General features: G+C 41.6%; 1 protein-coding gene across 12 annotated transcripts in view; it reads left to right on the forward strand.

Annotated features, from left to right (window-relative positions):
* Positions 1 to 16,176, forward strand: part of CEP112 (centrosomal protein 112) — a 422,061-nt gene that overhangs the window by 199,100 nt on the left and 206,785 nt on the right. For 11 of the 12 annotated variants that reach the window (XM_082861163.1, XM_082861173.1, XM_082861169.1 and 8 more), the window contains one exon: positions 11,267 to 11,449. The exons of the other annotated variant lie outside the window; for it this stretch is intronic. In XM_082861163.1, coding sequence (XP_082717289.1) covers positions 11,267 to 11,449 — 183 coding nt within the window. The remainder of the gene's footprint in view (positions 1 to 11,266; positions 11,450 to 16,176) is intronic. 12 annotated transcript variants of the gene reach the window in all.

The following is a 16,176-nucleotide window of genomic DNA, read 5'->3' on the forward strand; positions in this document are numbered from 1 at the left end:
CTGATGCCTGTTTCCTGGAGTGTTGGGTTCACTTGATGACTTTGTGGGAAAGCAAAGTGGTTTTTACTATTGAGGTAACATTCATATTAAAACAAACATAGACTTTTCCTGTTTTGTAAAATGCAAAATTCTCATGAATTTTTAAGATAAAATAGGACATTTCAAAGAAACTTCCAGTTTGCAGAGGCTGCTTCAGGCTATGCCCTCAGATCCCCCAGGGGGATCTTATTCATTCTCACTGCTGTGAGGGGTGCTTTGGTGGAAAAGTTTTAGAAGCGCTTATCCGGTCCAGTCCTCACATTTTATAATGAGGGAACTGGCATCCGGGGAAATGAACGACTGGTGCGCTCTGGGCCTCAATTTCCTTATTCAGCGCAATCTGTGAGCCACTCCCGTTTAGAAAGCATCGTGCCAGGAACTGTAATGCAGTGAAAAAAGCAGAGTGGTATTTTAAAATATTTTAGCCAAAATGCAGGCATAAAGCGTGCAGATGTGGAGAGAAAAACATCAAACACATGGGATAAACACTCACACCAATATCCTGTAAAGGCCAAGCTTTCCTCAAGGCTTCCTGTTTCTTTCCTGTATAGCCCATTGGAACAAAGAGACAATTCTAATTGTCTTTTCACAAACCTCATTCAAGTGGGAAACAAACAACAAAGCAGGCATGCTAGGATTTCCTGAACTAGGGAGATTTTTTTTGGCAGTCCCATCATATCATTCTTTAATCTTATATTTTATATCTTCTCTTTTCACTACAAAGCCTTTAAAGGGAAATGTAGTTCAACAGATAAACAAGTGGTCAAATTCTCCAGAAAGAATAAATACTTATTGTTGATGATGATAAAAAAACACTGAAGGGCCAAATCCTTACCCATTGCCATTATTTGAAACAAAACATTTTGCTAGCAAAGACAAGTCAGAAATTATACAAGGTAAGCAACTGGGAAATTTTAAGAGGAGTTGAGATATTTAAAAAGCAGATAGCATGCAATTCCTAGTTTTTTCTCTGTAAGTATTTTAGTTTTTAGTTATCTAGATTTTTTAGGTAATATAGCCTGAAGACATGGACCTCTTTTAAATTAGACCATTCAGTCTTCACTGGGAAAGGACATAGCAGAAAGCAAGAGAGAGGAGACAGACAGGGTACTGGCTCCCGGCGTAGGCGCGGCGGCTGGCCTGGGGGGACAGGCCGAGGCCTCAGCTGTAAGGGGAAGGCTGGACACGGCACAGAAGTCTGTCGATCTGCAGTGGGAGAACGAGGACGTTCTTATTCCTGAGGGTTTTCTCTGTGAAACAAGAGGGAAGATCATTTGCTGACACTGAAGGAATCACGTGGACAGGAGAGCCGACGGAAGTGGGGATTGTTTGCAGTTATTTTGGTGATGGCATGACTGATCAGACTAGAACAACTTGGTAAAATTCCTTTTTGGTATTGAGGTCCCGGCTGAGGTTGAGGTTGATGACCATGAGTCTGTGAGTCTCCCTAAAATTTCTTCAAAGTGGATTTTCACATGATTTATTCATCTCTGCACCTGGCTCACCTCTGTTCCTGGCTTTGCCTTATTCTCTTGCTCACCCCATCACACTCTTTTTAAAAGTCTTCTTTGCTTGGCTTTCCTTTTTCAGTTTGTAATCGTTTTTGAGCCTCAACTACAGTCATTGGACTCCTCGGTGGTGGTCAAGACAAGTTCAATCCCTGATCCAATGATGCCCTAAGTCTTTCAAATTCTTTCTTTCCGTAACTGCCTGATCCAGGGCGTGCAGCTGTGCTACAGGGCACAGATGGGTCCTACAGGCAGCAGGCAGAGCCAGGTTCCTGGTGTCTTAGGGTCCAGAATGAGAGAGCCAGACTATGAAGCTACAGAGCCTGTAGTCCAGGCCAAGTTTTGGGAGCCTGGTTCATGTGCAGTGATACTTGGTGAAAAGTGCTTAAGGCAGGGCCTTTTCTTCCTTTTTTTTTTCTTTTTCTTTTTCTCGGCTTGAATCTTTTCACATCGAGGTTCAAACAAATGCACCTTTACCTAGAGTGGGAATGAAAAGGGCAAAGATGAACATAGTTTTTTCCAGTGACTGTGATATGAAGCATAGATGATTTGTTTTAGGGATACTTCATTTTAAAAAATGTTTCCTAGACAGTGATATGGCTACGCGATGATCCCACTCTCCAGGTACCTTAAAAATCTAAGGTCAAATCACGTCTTTGCAATCGTTCATCACTTAATTCATGTTTACTGAGCAACTACTTTGTGCTAAACACTGTTCTGGGCGCTTAGGATGTGGGTGAACACAGGAGAGTCTGCACTTATGGTGGAGGAGACAACGGTCCCCCGGCCTTAGGATATACTGTTCCGTAAGGTCGTGGTCACTGCCGTGGTCAAGCAGGACAATGTGTCTGTGAGTGAAGGGCTATTTTATAGAAGGTGTCATTTCGTCTAAGACGTTATTTTCGAGAAGGTCATCAGTGAAGGACTTTAAAGAAGTGATATTTGAATTAAAACCTGAATGAAGTGAAGGAGGAAACCTTACAGAACCTGAGATGGGGAAAGGAGATTTCAGGCAGAGGGGACGGGCAGGGACGTGGCTGGAGTGGAGTGAGCGGGGCGGGGCAGATCCTATCAAGCCCTGCCGACTGTGGCGGGAGCTTGGGTTTTGTTCTGCGAGTGGCGGGAAGCCACGGGAGCATTTGAGCACGCTCCGGTTTGTGCTTAGAAAGCTTCCTCTCGCGGCGTGTGGAGCGCCGATTGTACAGGAGGTGGCAGAGGACGCAGGGAGGATGGCTGGGAGGCGACTGGAGTCTGATAGTCAGAGGCTGATGGGAGGCGACCGGGCGGGGCAGTGCAGGGCGGGGGGTCAACCTTGGGCTGTGCTCTGCAGGCAGGACTTGTGGATGAAAGGGAAATGGAGTGTGAAGAAAAGAGGGGGCTCAGATATGACTCCAGCTTCCCCACTGAGCCGCCAGGCGAATGGTGGTGACAGACACTGACACGCAGGAGAGAAAAGAAAGGAAGTGCCAGGACTGAGCCCAGGGACCAGTGACAACTAGACGTGGGGGCGAGATGGAGGAAAACCGGCAAAAACGTCCGAGAGGGAGCGGCGGCTGGTGGGTAGAAGGAAAAACCAAGGAGGTGTGGCTCCCCGCGCGCCGCGCGCAGCCGGCGTTTCGGGAAGGGGGCGCGGGCGCCCTGCTGCTCGGGTGCCGCCGAGGCGGGAAGTTAGATGGGGACTGACAGCTGACCGCTGGGCTTGGCGAGAAGGTCTCTACCACCTTGACAAGTCCATTTTCAGTAGAACGCGGGAACAAAACCCGAGTGATGTGGGCGGGGAGGGAACACGGTGTGAGCAGCCCGTAGAGGGACTCTGAAAGAAAGGGCAGCGGAGAAGTGGGGTGGCCTCTGGAGGTTATGGAGGGTCAGGGGAAGGATGCAGCGAAGACATCGTGTTGATGAGCACGATCCAGTGGAGAAGACGATGCTCATGAGGCAGAGAGCGACGGGGCCACTGTGAGAGGGGCGTGCTTAATTTGGCGAGAGCAGACGGGAAGGCTTCCCTGGGCCACAGGGCCAGCCGGGCGTTCAAGTCAGGAGGGCAGAGACTGTGCAGGTGGCAAGTCAGTTTGGAGATAAGGTAGATGAAGCCGCTCTCTTCTGACGCAGGAGCCCCTCGGTCCCCACATCCACGGATGCTCAGGCCCCTCAGATAAAACGGCGTCGTCTTTGCGTATCGCCTACGCACATCCTGCTGTGCACTTTACATCATCTCTAGATGACCTGTAATACCTGACGCAGTGTAAGCACTATGTCAGTAGCTGCTGAAACGCTGCAGATTCAAGCTTTGCTCCTTGGAACCTCCTGGAATTTTTTCTTCGGTCCTTGGGTGGTTGAATCTGCAGAGGCCAGCTCACCTTTTAGTTTCTGATTGTTGCTCCCGAATGCCACTCATTCCACGCAAAATGTTGGATAATTATGCTGCATTGTAGGCAGTGTGAGACAGCATGAAGACAGTACAGCCTTCGTCCATATGTTGGAGGAGTTTATAACCTGATTGATCTGTTTGTCCTTCTAAATTTTATACTAACTGGGAAGCTCTGATGGTTTTTATTTTTCATATTCAACAGCAGGGATCTACTAGAGTAAGACGAACTGAATGTGTTTCAGATAAACAGACATAAGGTAAAATAAAGTAAAATTAAAATACACAGTTAAGACATGCGTTTTTCAAAAGTGTTGAACTCTGCCTAAGGAGGTGTATTCTTAGTTCTCTCAATTTCATTGGCTTGAGTAAATGATCACTAAACCACGAGGAAAAATCTTGAAACGTTCGGCTTTCTGGCCCCTTCCTGGGTTTTCATTGAGGTCCGCCAGGTACAGACACAGAAAACAGTAGCGAATTGTTCAGAAAGTTGTAAACGCTGCAGGTGGTTACTGTCACTCACCACCTACAGGTGGGGGGTAAGTATTTTGAAGTGTTACCTGGGAAAGAAAACTGCCAAGAATAGGACTTGCTTCCTGCCCGGGCAGCACTGATGGGCTGATCTCTGCTGGGCCTTCCTCCTCCATGATGCTGCTGGGGCCCTCCAGCCTCCAGCCTCCAGCCCTCAGCCCTCAGCCCTCAGCGCATCCCAAGCTTGGGGCTCCGGCAGGCGTTTGTCCCCAGCTGTACAGGTTGACCCTGGAGGAAAAGGAGTGAAGAAGCAGTACAGGCCGGCAGAGCCTCGCTGTGTCTCCCGTAGTGGTTAGCACACTCCTATGAAACTTTCAAATAAAGAGAATTTGTGTGCTAAACTGAATTGCTGATGGACAGATTTCGTGGATGGCTCATTTCGTTGTAGCAAATACCTAATCCTGGAGCCACAAGGCTCTCCATAGGTGACAAATTCTATTTCTGTTCTTGACACACTGCTGACTTTTTACTGTTTCTTTTGGTGCCTGTTTCTATTAACATGTTCAGAAAGTCAGACCATATTGTAGTATTTTCTGTGCTAAAATGTTTTTTTCCTCTGACTCCAAAGGCTTGGAGTCTTTATCGGTCATGAAATGTAACGTCCAGTAGCGCATTTTATATCATATAACTGCAATTTAAAAAGAAAAGATTTGAACATCTTTTAGTAAAGAATCAGTCTAGTGAAACGGTGCTGTCTTTACAGTAGACTCTGCCTCACTGGACCTAGATTTCTGGAGCTCTAGAGAATTTGGTAACTTATTTTGACATTTCAAATGTGCTGTTTTGCAAATGCAGATGGAAAATTGCTCAGAGACGTAACCTGATGATGTTAAGCCCTCTATCTCATTAAATGGAAAAACACAGGGTGTGGTACACTTGTCTTTTAGTGAGGATCTTAATGAGTCTTATCAACGACACAAAAGTAGTACTGAATTTCACAACCAAGAAGCAAAAATTTGCACAGGGATCCCTTGAGTAGGAAGTGGGATGATGTGGGAGTGTCACCTGGCAAGCCCTACCGAAAATCTTCGACTTTCAATGGCTAGCACTGTATATCAAAGTGCCTTTTGAACTGTTGTTAGTCTAACGTATATAATTATTGACAATTTTGAGCTGACATTCATTGCTTTTTTTAAGTATGTAGCATGTTAACGAAGCTTGTGATCTTACTAGGTAGTGGTCTTCTCTACTACTCCAGCCGTGTTGATCCGAGGTGGAGATGCCAGAACTGCCTTGGCATAGTGCTGAGGACGAGGTCGAAGTCTTAGGAGAATGAGAATATTAGAGTCATTTGTTACTTTAGGCCAGACACCCTCCACCCAGGGAGGGCCTAGGAGGTGCTGAAGAAGGCATGGTGATGGGCCCCTGATTCCACTGAGCGGCTCTGGTCTGGCTTCCACCGTGTGCCAGGCCCACCGTAGGCACTGCTGCGCTGGAGCCAGGCGGCCAACTTTCAGTGGGCTGCTGGGGGTCTGCCCGTGGGGCCCTGAACATCAGATGGATGGTAGGAGTGACCGCTGCAGTGGGCAGCATGGCAGGAGTGGCCACCACGGTGTCTTGCCCTGCAGGGGTCTGTGGCGATAGTGAATAAAGCACGGAGCTCTGAGGGATAAGACAGAGACCAACGGGAGTGATACTTGTACAATATCAAGAAAGAAAGTCAAGAGCTGGCAAGTGAACTTTAGACAGTTCTCCACTTCAATGGAAAATCATGGTTCAAGTTTCCAGATTTAAGATCACAGTTCACAGACCCAGAATCCATGTGCTTGAAGGGAGACCATGTCTCTTGATAAAGGCTCTTGCAACGCAACAAGTTAATATTCCCCCCAAAGGGAGCTGTAGCCATTTGACATGGTAAATGCATACGACGAAGGAAGCAAAAATTCTAGCCAAATCTTATCTTCCAGAAATGACTGTTGTTCATCTTAGGTGGTTATCATCCCAGACACTTTTATGAGATAGTAGAAGGATAGACAGGTATAGAGACAAAAGCAGTTTTTAAAAAATGGGACCATGCTATATTTGTCACTTTTACTAAAATATTTAATTTTATGTGAAATCAGTTAAAGAAGCAGGGGAAACTGAAGGAATTTCTGAAGTTTAGAAAATTGTTTATCATATAAGAAATGATTTCTTAGAAAGTTAAGAAATAAAGATTACAAATACATTGAGATTAGAGGCATTTTTGAATTTTATGGTTCAGTTTTTACTCCCTGTTATGAAAAGATAAAAGATACATGCTTCCACTTCCTTCCACCCACCCCTACCTTTCTTCTGTCAGTTATAGTATTATTTATACATTGTTGAGTTTTGTAACATTTATATTCTGTTCCATAACCATGCTTCTCACAGTCATATAGTTAGCTTTTTAAGTTTAAATCGATTATATGTACACCACCAGAACTTTTTTTCATATCTGAGTCCTTTATTTTGATTCATCTGTTGACTGCTGAGATTTCATCAAGTCATTTTTCCCAGAAGGGCATGTAGCTGTCGTATCCACTGTGTTTCTGCCTGCTTGAGAGTCACCGCTTGTTCCCTTGTTTTGAAGGATAGTTTGGCTGGGCATGAAAGTCTCTGCTCCTCCTTTCTTTCCCTGAAGCTTGCACACGTTGACCCACTGCCTTTTGGCACAAAGGTTGCTCTTAACACAGCTTTGTCAGTCATCTCTTGGTTGCCTAAATTTCGTGCTCAAGTATTTCTTTTCCAAGAGTGGTTTAGGTTCTATAATCTTTGAGTTTTTCCATGTTTGAGTTTAGTTATAGTATTCTTGAGCCATTCTTTTACTCAGTCTAAATCAGTTTTTCTTGGTATACAGTTTGCTTTTTTGATATAGGCATTTAACTCTTCATTCATTTCAGGGAAGTCTTCTGATAACGTACCTGTGTACACACGGATTTTCTTTCTTTTTTTTTTTTTTTTTCCCCACTTTCTCTCTATATTATCTTTTCTTTGTGTCCTTCATGGACCTTTACTGTGATTATCTCCAGTCATTTGTCTATATCAGTGGTTCCATTTTTAGCCCTGTTTATTCAACTCGTTTCTAATTTAGAATTTATTTTGTGATGCAGTTATTTGATCCTTAGTTAATTCTGTTGTTTCATCTTCTTGGCTTTGAGTTCTTCTTGCATTGCACTCATGTTCTCACTAAGCTCTCCTATCACTCTAGTTGTTTCTGATTTTTAAGGTATGTTTTCCTCCCGTCCAGAATGATGGGGCTTGCAGAATATAGATTTTGTCATCTGGTTACATTTGAGGTTATTTCAGTTAATATTTTTGTACTGCAATTCCTCCTTTTTTATGTGTTGGGTGCATTCTGTTACGTCTTTAATTTACTCCTCTGGTTTTGGAATTTCTGACCTTGAGGAGTATTACTGGGATGTGTTGATCTTCTATATACTGTGTACGGAGAAGTAATGACTTCAAAAAATAAGATTATCAAAGCGTGTTCAGGCCATATTTGCTAGCACTAATTCTGCTGTAGAACAGTTAGGAGAACTTAGCGTGTGTGTTCCAAGGCCCTCAGGGACTTGGCTGTCTAGCACCCGCATCTTGTCGTCTCAGGGCCTGGGTGTGCTCCTACCCAAGGACACATGCGTGGAGCTTCAGGCGGAGGGAGGAGGCCATCGACATATGTGGCAGGATACGGTCTGGGAGGAGGGCTGTGCCTTCAGGGATCTCAGAACCTCAAGGTCAGAGTGTGTTGGGATGGCATAGTGGGTGGGGCAGGGCCCTTATTCATCTCCTGTTGGATAATTTCGTGTGAGTCAACCTAGTAGCTTCTAGGCAATAAAGCCATTTTCTCACGCAGGCCCCAACCAGCAGGCTATCAAGTCCAGCATCACAAAGGCTGGCAGGTGCTCCCAGGCACTTGCACGTGAGGCCTAATTACTCCCCTTGTCCTGGGAGACATGCCAGCCTGCTTTCACACCCGTCGAGTGGCATTACAAGCATAGTTACCTGGCCCACAGCTCCATGCTTTTGGATTAGGGAGCTTAAAGCCTTCCCTTCTGTGTTACAGGGAGCTCTTTACCTGCCTTACTTAAGAATGCCTTGGTGATGGGGCCTCCTCTTCCCCCTGGAGCATAGATTATGGGCTCTGGACCACCCTGACTTAGAGACCCCACTGACCACTTCATCATTCACCCTTGCAGATGCTGTCTGCTTTCCCACCCTCCACACTCTCCATGACGCACCACCTCCTGGTAACCGCGAGCTCCATTGCACATTATTGTGGTCAACTAAAAGTATCTAGTAGCTCAAGGTAAAGAGGATACGCTACTTCCTGTTTGCTGTTGAGAAGCACCCACATGTAAAGGACATTTATCTACCTGGAAGGGGCTAGGTTGAACTTTAACACAGATCCACCTTGATGATGGCATTGAATATGGTTATGAATATCATCATCAGGATGTTCCCAGAACATCAGGGTTTTCCTCCTGGACTCTACCATTAATCTGGAGAGGACACCCCTGCCTGAAATCGCTGACAGTGAGGAAACCTAGGCAAAGACTAGAAGGGGCTTGTAACCTCTAGAAGTTGGCCAAACAGCGCTGGATCGAGCAGACAGGGCTGAGCGATTTCATTTGAAAAGGCTCTGGCGACCTTGAGACTTGTTCATTAACCAGCATCACTGAGCAACAGACCCTGACAGAACAGCGGACTGTTTAATAGTTTAACTTATGAACATCTGCCTTTAGGCTTCAAATGCCATTGTCTCTATTTCATTTGTTCCTGACTTTTTAAAATGAATGGACGGAAAGCAGGGTCACTGGTCCAGGTGTCAGGACCCCAGATAACTCAGAGTTTCTGTGGAAGGGTGTTGGTTCTGGAGCCTAGACCCAGGCAGCGCTGTTACTAACGATCTCACAGCCAGTCCTGGTCTGGTGTCTTTTCTTGGGGGAAAACTTCTGTAACTCTTCTGCCTTAATTACTTAAAGTTACTTAAATAGTAATTTTAAGAAGAATTACTTAAAATTACTATTCCTTAAATACTCTAAGGAAAAGTCAATCGGTTACTTTTCCTTAGAGTATTGTAAAATATTTTGCTTTCTGTCAATTTTAAATCACACCATTCTCCCAGTTTTTTTGAGGCTTTTGAGAATCAGATCTCAGTAGACCTTTTTACCTCTTTCTGTTTCCTTTCAGTGTGGTACATGTTTAAATGTTTTACTAAAATTTATAATTTCATTATTATAATGCTTGATAGTATAACACTGGGTAGAAATAATAATGTGTCCAAGACTGTTCTAAAAATATCCTAACTCAGTAATTCATATACTTGGCTGCCTGAAAATGATGCAGTAATGTCAATAAAATTTTAAATTCTCTTTTTTGTTGGGATTAACATTGTAGTTGTGTGAATCACAGAGAAAACCATGCACATTTATTTTAAATAATCATAGAAAACTTTTCTACTTGGCATGGTATATAAAGAGAAAATTTATATGCATTTTTTCTGTATATTGCCTATAGTAGAATAATAGGCAAGAAAGATCCCTAAATTTTAAACAGACATAAATTCACTAGAATGCGTCTTTGTTCTCAGATGCAAAATAAAATTTTCCGTATTATTTTCTGTACTATCTTGTTCCGATAAGTGTGTATACTCCAGAGTTAGTGCACCTTTCTTTCTTCTAAATAGTAAGTTTATGAGCGGTTAGGAGTTTATTGTTGATTTTCCCACCCTCAAAGAAAAATCCCAGTAAGAAAATAACTTCTGAAATGTGGTGCAGCATGCGTGCCTGGAGAAGTGAATGCTATAGCTTTAAGATAAGGTAGTCTGGTGATTCACTGCACGAAACAAGATCGATTCGGAGCAGGCTCCTACTGTTAGCTTTTTTGAAGATGGATTCTCACGCCGAAAATAACACAGCGTATTCTAGATAACAGCAGTTTTTCCCCCTGAAATCCACCAAAACTGAAGAAAAATCCAAGTGACTGTTCTTAGCAGCTGTGTGGCCTGGAGTTCACTGGGGAAGCTGGCTTCCTGCAGTCCCTATTCATCACCTGCTTCAAAGACAGCCTGGCTGGCTATAGTGTGCAGGCCAGGTAGGGTGCCATTGTGCACAGCCTGGGAGGATTAGTATCAAAGCTGCGGCAACCAGGCCCTCGGTCTCGGGCTGCCATTCAGTCTAGCAGGGAGAGGCTAAGACTGGCCAAGGTCACAGTCTCCAGTGTGGAGTGGACTGGGAAAGGATCCTGAGAATAGAATGCTTTTTATGAAATCATGGCGCAAGCCTGCAGCACAGCAGGTGCCCCTCTGGAACACATAACATCTGTTTATGTTGGTATACCGTAGCCGACAACGAGATAATAGAGCTTTGAAATTTATCATTTTATTTTTAGAAAGACAACTGTATATACAATAATCCAGATGCGTATTTAGCTTCGATCTTTTATTTGAAAACCATAAAGAAAACTGACCGATTTAATTGCTGCTTTTTACGTCGTATATATTTCAGCAAAAAGCAAAGCGTACTGACTATTAACCATTTATAACCATTGCTGGTCAGTAATACCCAAATTCTTGGGGAGGAAATACCTAGCATTCGACATAATTTTTTTCAATGTTTCAGGCATTTGTGTCAACAGATTGCAGAAGGATTTACTGAATATGCCCAACTGTCTTGAATATTAGGAGGTTTAGATAAAATCCACCCCCCTCCCCCCCCACAAAATGAGAGTATTTTAAGGGTGAGGTAATAATGACGCAAAAAATAAAATTTTCAACTTGGGCAAATTAGAGAAAAATTAAGCTGGCCATGAGTTGTCATGACGACAAGGATGTTCTGTTGATGAACTGTCCTCATTGTCCAATCAGATAGTAGAGCTGAAGCTGGAGCATGAACAGGAGAAGACGCACCTATTACAGCAGCATAACGCAGAGAAGGATAGCCTAGTCCGAGACCATGAACGGGAAATTGGAGACCTGGAGAAACAGCTTCACACTGCCAATATGGAGCACGAAAATCAAATCCAAGAGTTCAGGAAACGAGATTCACAGGTAATTATCAATAATATTTGATACAACGGGGATCTATTTTTAAAAAGTCATCAGCGTTTCATGTTTTCTTATTATTCTTGTTGATGCACGCTGTTTGATCATTTGCAAAACTGACAAATAAATGTGATTTTTTTGTTTTCTCCCCACCCCCTCTTTTGGGGGATGAATAAAGCTTTAACTACAGAAACCACAGGTAGCCAGATTAAAAATCCCATGGCGCGCTATAACTTGGCCCCTTTTTTATAATCTTGTCTCAGTTCCTTTCATGATGGATTTTTTTTAAGGTATCTGCCCCTTACCCCTCCCCTCAGCCTTAGCAAATCCCTAGGAAATATATCAGCCTCACTCCTTGCTTTTTGTTTTAATCTCTGTAGGTAATCAAGCAGCTGTTTTAATATTTGCTTTTCCTTCCTAGTGTTGCTTTTTTTCTTTGGACTCTATATTTGATTAGGTTACTGAGATGATAACTGATAAAGAGAAGGGCTACCCCCCAGGAGCACGCCACGCCTCCTGCCTCACCCCTGCAGTCCCTGCTGGAGGCCATTTGCAGAATAACCCCCAGCTGTGGCAGCATTTGACTCTTCAAACTTAGGGATGGAATGTGCACTGTCAGCATGGAAAATTACCTTTATAAATTTCAGATGGAAAAAATCTTATCGGGTGTGTTTCTTTGTGGTACAATACATTCTTTACGGTATATATAATCAAAGGCCTTTAGTGTATCCTCTTGAGGAGGTTGCTGTGAAATTTTATTAAAGAAAAATTGAAGAGCAATTGATAACAATAAAAAGATAATTTTCTTTTCTAATAAAACCATACCATCTACTAGGTCTAAATACCTCTCTCCCATTGAAATCTAGCCGTATTATCCACACCACACATGAGCTTCTTCCTGGTTATCCTTCCTCCCCAAATAACATAGATTTTAAATAGCGAAATAGACCTTCTGTTTGTTATAATATGTGTTTAAGCAATTTCATAATTATCTAAACATAAAAGTACTGCTGATTAAACAGATGTTATGTCTTGAGTGGAAGGCGGGAGACGGTAAGGCAAAGAATAGGGCTATTGGTCATCTTCATTTGACCTTGCGTTGTGTTTTACCTTCGGATGAAGATGGAGGTACAGGCTTCTTTGTCAGTCACATGCATTTCTAGGAAAATTATTTAAATTTGTTTTATGGGGGTTTGTTAATTAAAGAGGTAGTCATTGTAGTAGCCCTAGTACCAGAATAGTCAGGTGGTTCCTGTGAAATCAACGTGTGTTATATTTTTGCCACCAACCTCATTAGAGCCTTTATAAAATATATTCTGATCTTTTAATTGTTAGTACTACAATTTGTTAAGAATATTTTCACACTTACATTCTCCTTCGAAGATGATGTTAAGCCTTACCATTGTCTTCTTTGAGAAGATATTTGGGTTCTGAATCAGTGTAGGATCTGTTTGCATGGTAGAATTGAATAATCGATACAGTTAAATACATTAATTTATACAACTTCTAACTATTTTCGTGGTGTTGTAGAAAGCTGACACAAACAGAGGCCAAATTTAGAGGAAATCTTTGTGACTTTGCATATGTCGTATCTGCCATATATAGGGTGCGGTTCATCCAATGATAACAAAAGGGAAATTTTAGAATTATTACATATAATTAAGCCACAGGGAGAGTATAATGAAGTTATTAATTGAATTTCTTCTAATTGAAGTATTAATCTGACCTCTTCAAATGCTGTAGCATACGATTATATTTCTGAGATTTTCTGTCTTTCTTGGAACAATTGGAATTGCTGTCCCGGGAATGCTAGTAAGCATTGGAAACTTAGGCTAAATGCATTCTTGATCAAAATGAAAATGATTTTCTGCAGAAGCTATGCTAAGTTGTTTTTAGAGAGCATAGTTTTAAAAAACTCTTATCAGTAAGTTATATTTAAAAAAATCTTATCGTGTATACCAAAATGCTGACAACTTGTATTTATTTTGGGCTATTTATTGGGGCTATTAATTCAGTTTCCTCAGGTAAGTCCTACATTTTCCAAACATATCTTTTCATGATTGTGGTCTAAGTAGTCTAATGCATAATACCTTTTAGGTTCTGAATTCCATTCACAAATTTCAGAAAAAGCAAAGTGACATATTTTTTTTAAAATAGAAGAGCCTTTTTAACAAATCACTGTTTTGTGGTTTGATGCAGAACAAACACAAGTATCTTAAATACTGGATTGTGTAATGTCTTATTTGAGTTCCAGGGAGACATTTGATATTCAATTCATGCCCGGCTGCTCCCATTTAGCAATGGAGGCCATTTTGTAAAAAGGACTAGTTGGAATATTTAAGCAAAGGAGGACAGTGAAATATCTATTCTGGGGGCTCTGGCTTTGTTCGCTGCTTTTCTTCTGTCAGATTCTTGATTGCAAGCAATATACTAAAAATCTACTTTTGGCTTCTTTCAACTATGTAATATGTTGTATGCTAATAAAACCATTGTTATAAAGTATAGTCACCTACCTTAAGGTGAATCATATCAACTGGGAGCTCCCTTTTGGTGAATATGCTATATAATTATTACAGGTGCGTTGTTATTCAAGTAATTTTTGTTTTATAGAGAAACAATGAGATACAGTAATATAACTAAGGACAGTTAACCATTTCTCTCTTTTTATTTGGTGCATTTAGCTAATTATTCTATGCATACATTATAGTTTTGCCATAATTCCTTGATTTTCAACGATGGGAGAGTTTATGTTGTGATACTTACATTTGCTAACATGCACATTAAATTTTCCTACCTTCATATAAGATGTTCAGTCTGCTATGTACCTGAGGTCATAACGTTTAAGGAAAAGTACCCAGATCAGTAGATTTCAAGACATATGGAAATTCGCAACCTCATTATCAGATATTTCTCATTTGCCAGATCCCTCTTATTGAAGTTATTTTGGAGAATGATTTGCTTGATTCCATCATGTTTTTTAACATAAAGGACATTTATAGTTTTGTTGTGATCATCTTAGGAAAGCTTCTTCCAACATGGTAGTCCTCGTGTAATTCTTGTTTTGCTTTTGAACTGCAATGTAGTGAAAGAATTTCTGCAGTTTATCCCCTCGAACTTGAAGAAAAACAGAACGTAGATTCCTTGATCCCTTGGTTGCGCTTTTAGGACCCTGAACCACTCAGAGATTGCTTGATCTTTGATGTTTGCTGCTGAAGTGAATGGTGTGTATGAGCCCTCGTAGAGACTGTTCTAGAGGACCTTTGTGATTCGCCCCAGAGGTGGTGTCCCCATGTTGGGACAGCTCTCTCTGTGAGCTGTTGAGGTTTGGATGCATTGAGTAGTGAGAGAGGAACCACAGCAGCCACTGTGAACCACCATCTGTAGAGTGGAGAGGGTTTTCAGCGACATCTGAAAATACATTTAACTGGGGATTTGTATATAGTGAGGTGGGTCTTGCCTAATGCTGGCATCTTGATGCCTGTCTTGATTCCCTAAACTGAGAATCATGATTCTCATATGAACAGTTTTGCACAATAAAGGCAGATCATCTGGATTTTGCCATACTGACTGACAGTAAGAGGCTACATCGATCGCCGATTCTAAAATGTGGGATTTTTAGAGCCCCTCTTCTTTCTCTCTTACACTTAAAAAAAAGTTTTCCGAAAAAGATGTTTATGATAGGACAGTTTTAAAAATTATATCTTGATAACATTATCTTCCATGAATTTGGGAATCTGGGCACAAGATAAAATGTCCATTTATAAACTGGGTGTGTACATGTGTGCAGTGGATTAAGGATGGGTTATTATTCTTCAAAGATTACTCGAAGGGTGAATTTAACGATATGTATGTTCTGAACACTATTGTTGAACCTATACATGGTCTTTGGGCTTTGGGGTGGCTAGTACTTTTTCTGTTGAAAACGTTTGATTTTAATTTCTTTATATTCCAAGCATTTTCAAAAAGGATTTGAGGCAGCATTTTATGATAAACACATACAGATGCAGTATAACTGAAAATGGTAATTAAGCAATAAATGATATTAACCGCATCAGAAAATCCATACTTTTAAAGAAAATGCTCCAGTTAAGTACAAGTTTTAGCTCTGAGCTTGCCTAGAAGCCACAGTGAAGAGTGAAACATGATGAATTGTGTAATTCTAAATATCTAATGTAAGAAATCATACCAGTTCATTTTTTTTCTAACGCTCAATTCTGAGAGAAATATACGACATGGGCTTAATGTAAAAGGCGCTGACCAGTATCACTGATGATTTTCTCGATATGTTAGAACATTTGGGAATAAAATCCAGTGGGAAAACCTAAGATTCTTTAAGTACTTTCACAAAATGTAATTAACAAGTTTATTTTAATGTGCCAGATTTTCATTTTAATTTATGGGTAATGCCATTATCCTCAACATCAAAAAATGCAGTTGCTTTGGGAGATCCAATTTAGTGGATATTATGAATCAAAAGAAAGCATATTTCAAGTCATAAGCCTACATTTCGGTATTATCACTATATGACTCTTCCAGAAACCCTTAGAAAACATCTCTAGATCGGAAGTGCTTTAAAAGTTAACGCCCTAAACCCTCTTGCACTGTTGGTGGGACTGTAAATTGATACAGCCACCATGGAGAACAGTATGGAGGTTCCTTAAAAAACTAAAAATAGAATTACCATATGACCCAGCACTCCCACTACTGGGCCTATACCCTGAGAAAACCATGAT

This window comes from Leucopleurus acutus (genome assembly GCF_964270905.1).
Source record: "Leucopleurus acutus genome assembly, chromosome: 19".
Classification (NCBI taxonomy): Eukaryota; Metazoa; Chordata; class Mammalia; order Artiodactyla; family Delphinidae; genus Leucopleurus; species Leucopleurus acutus.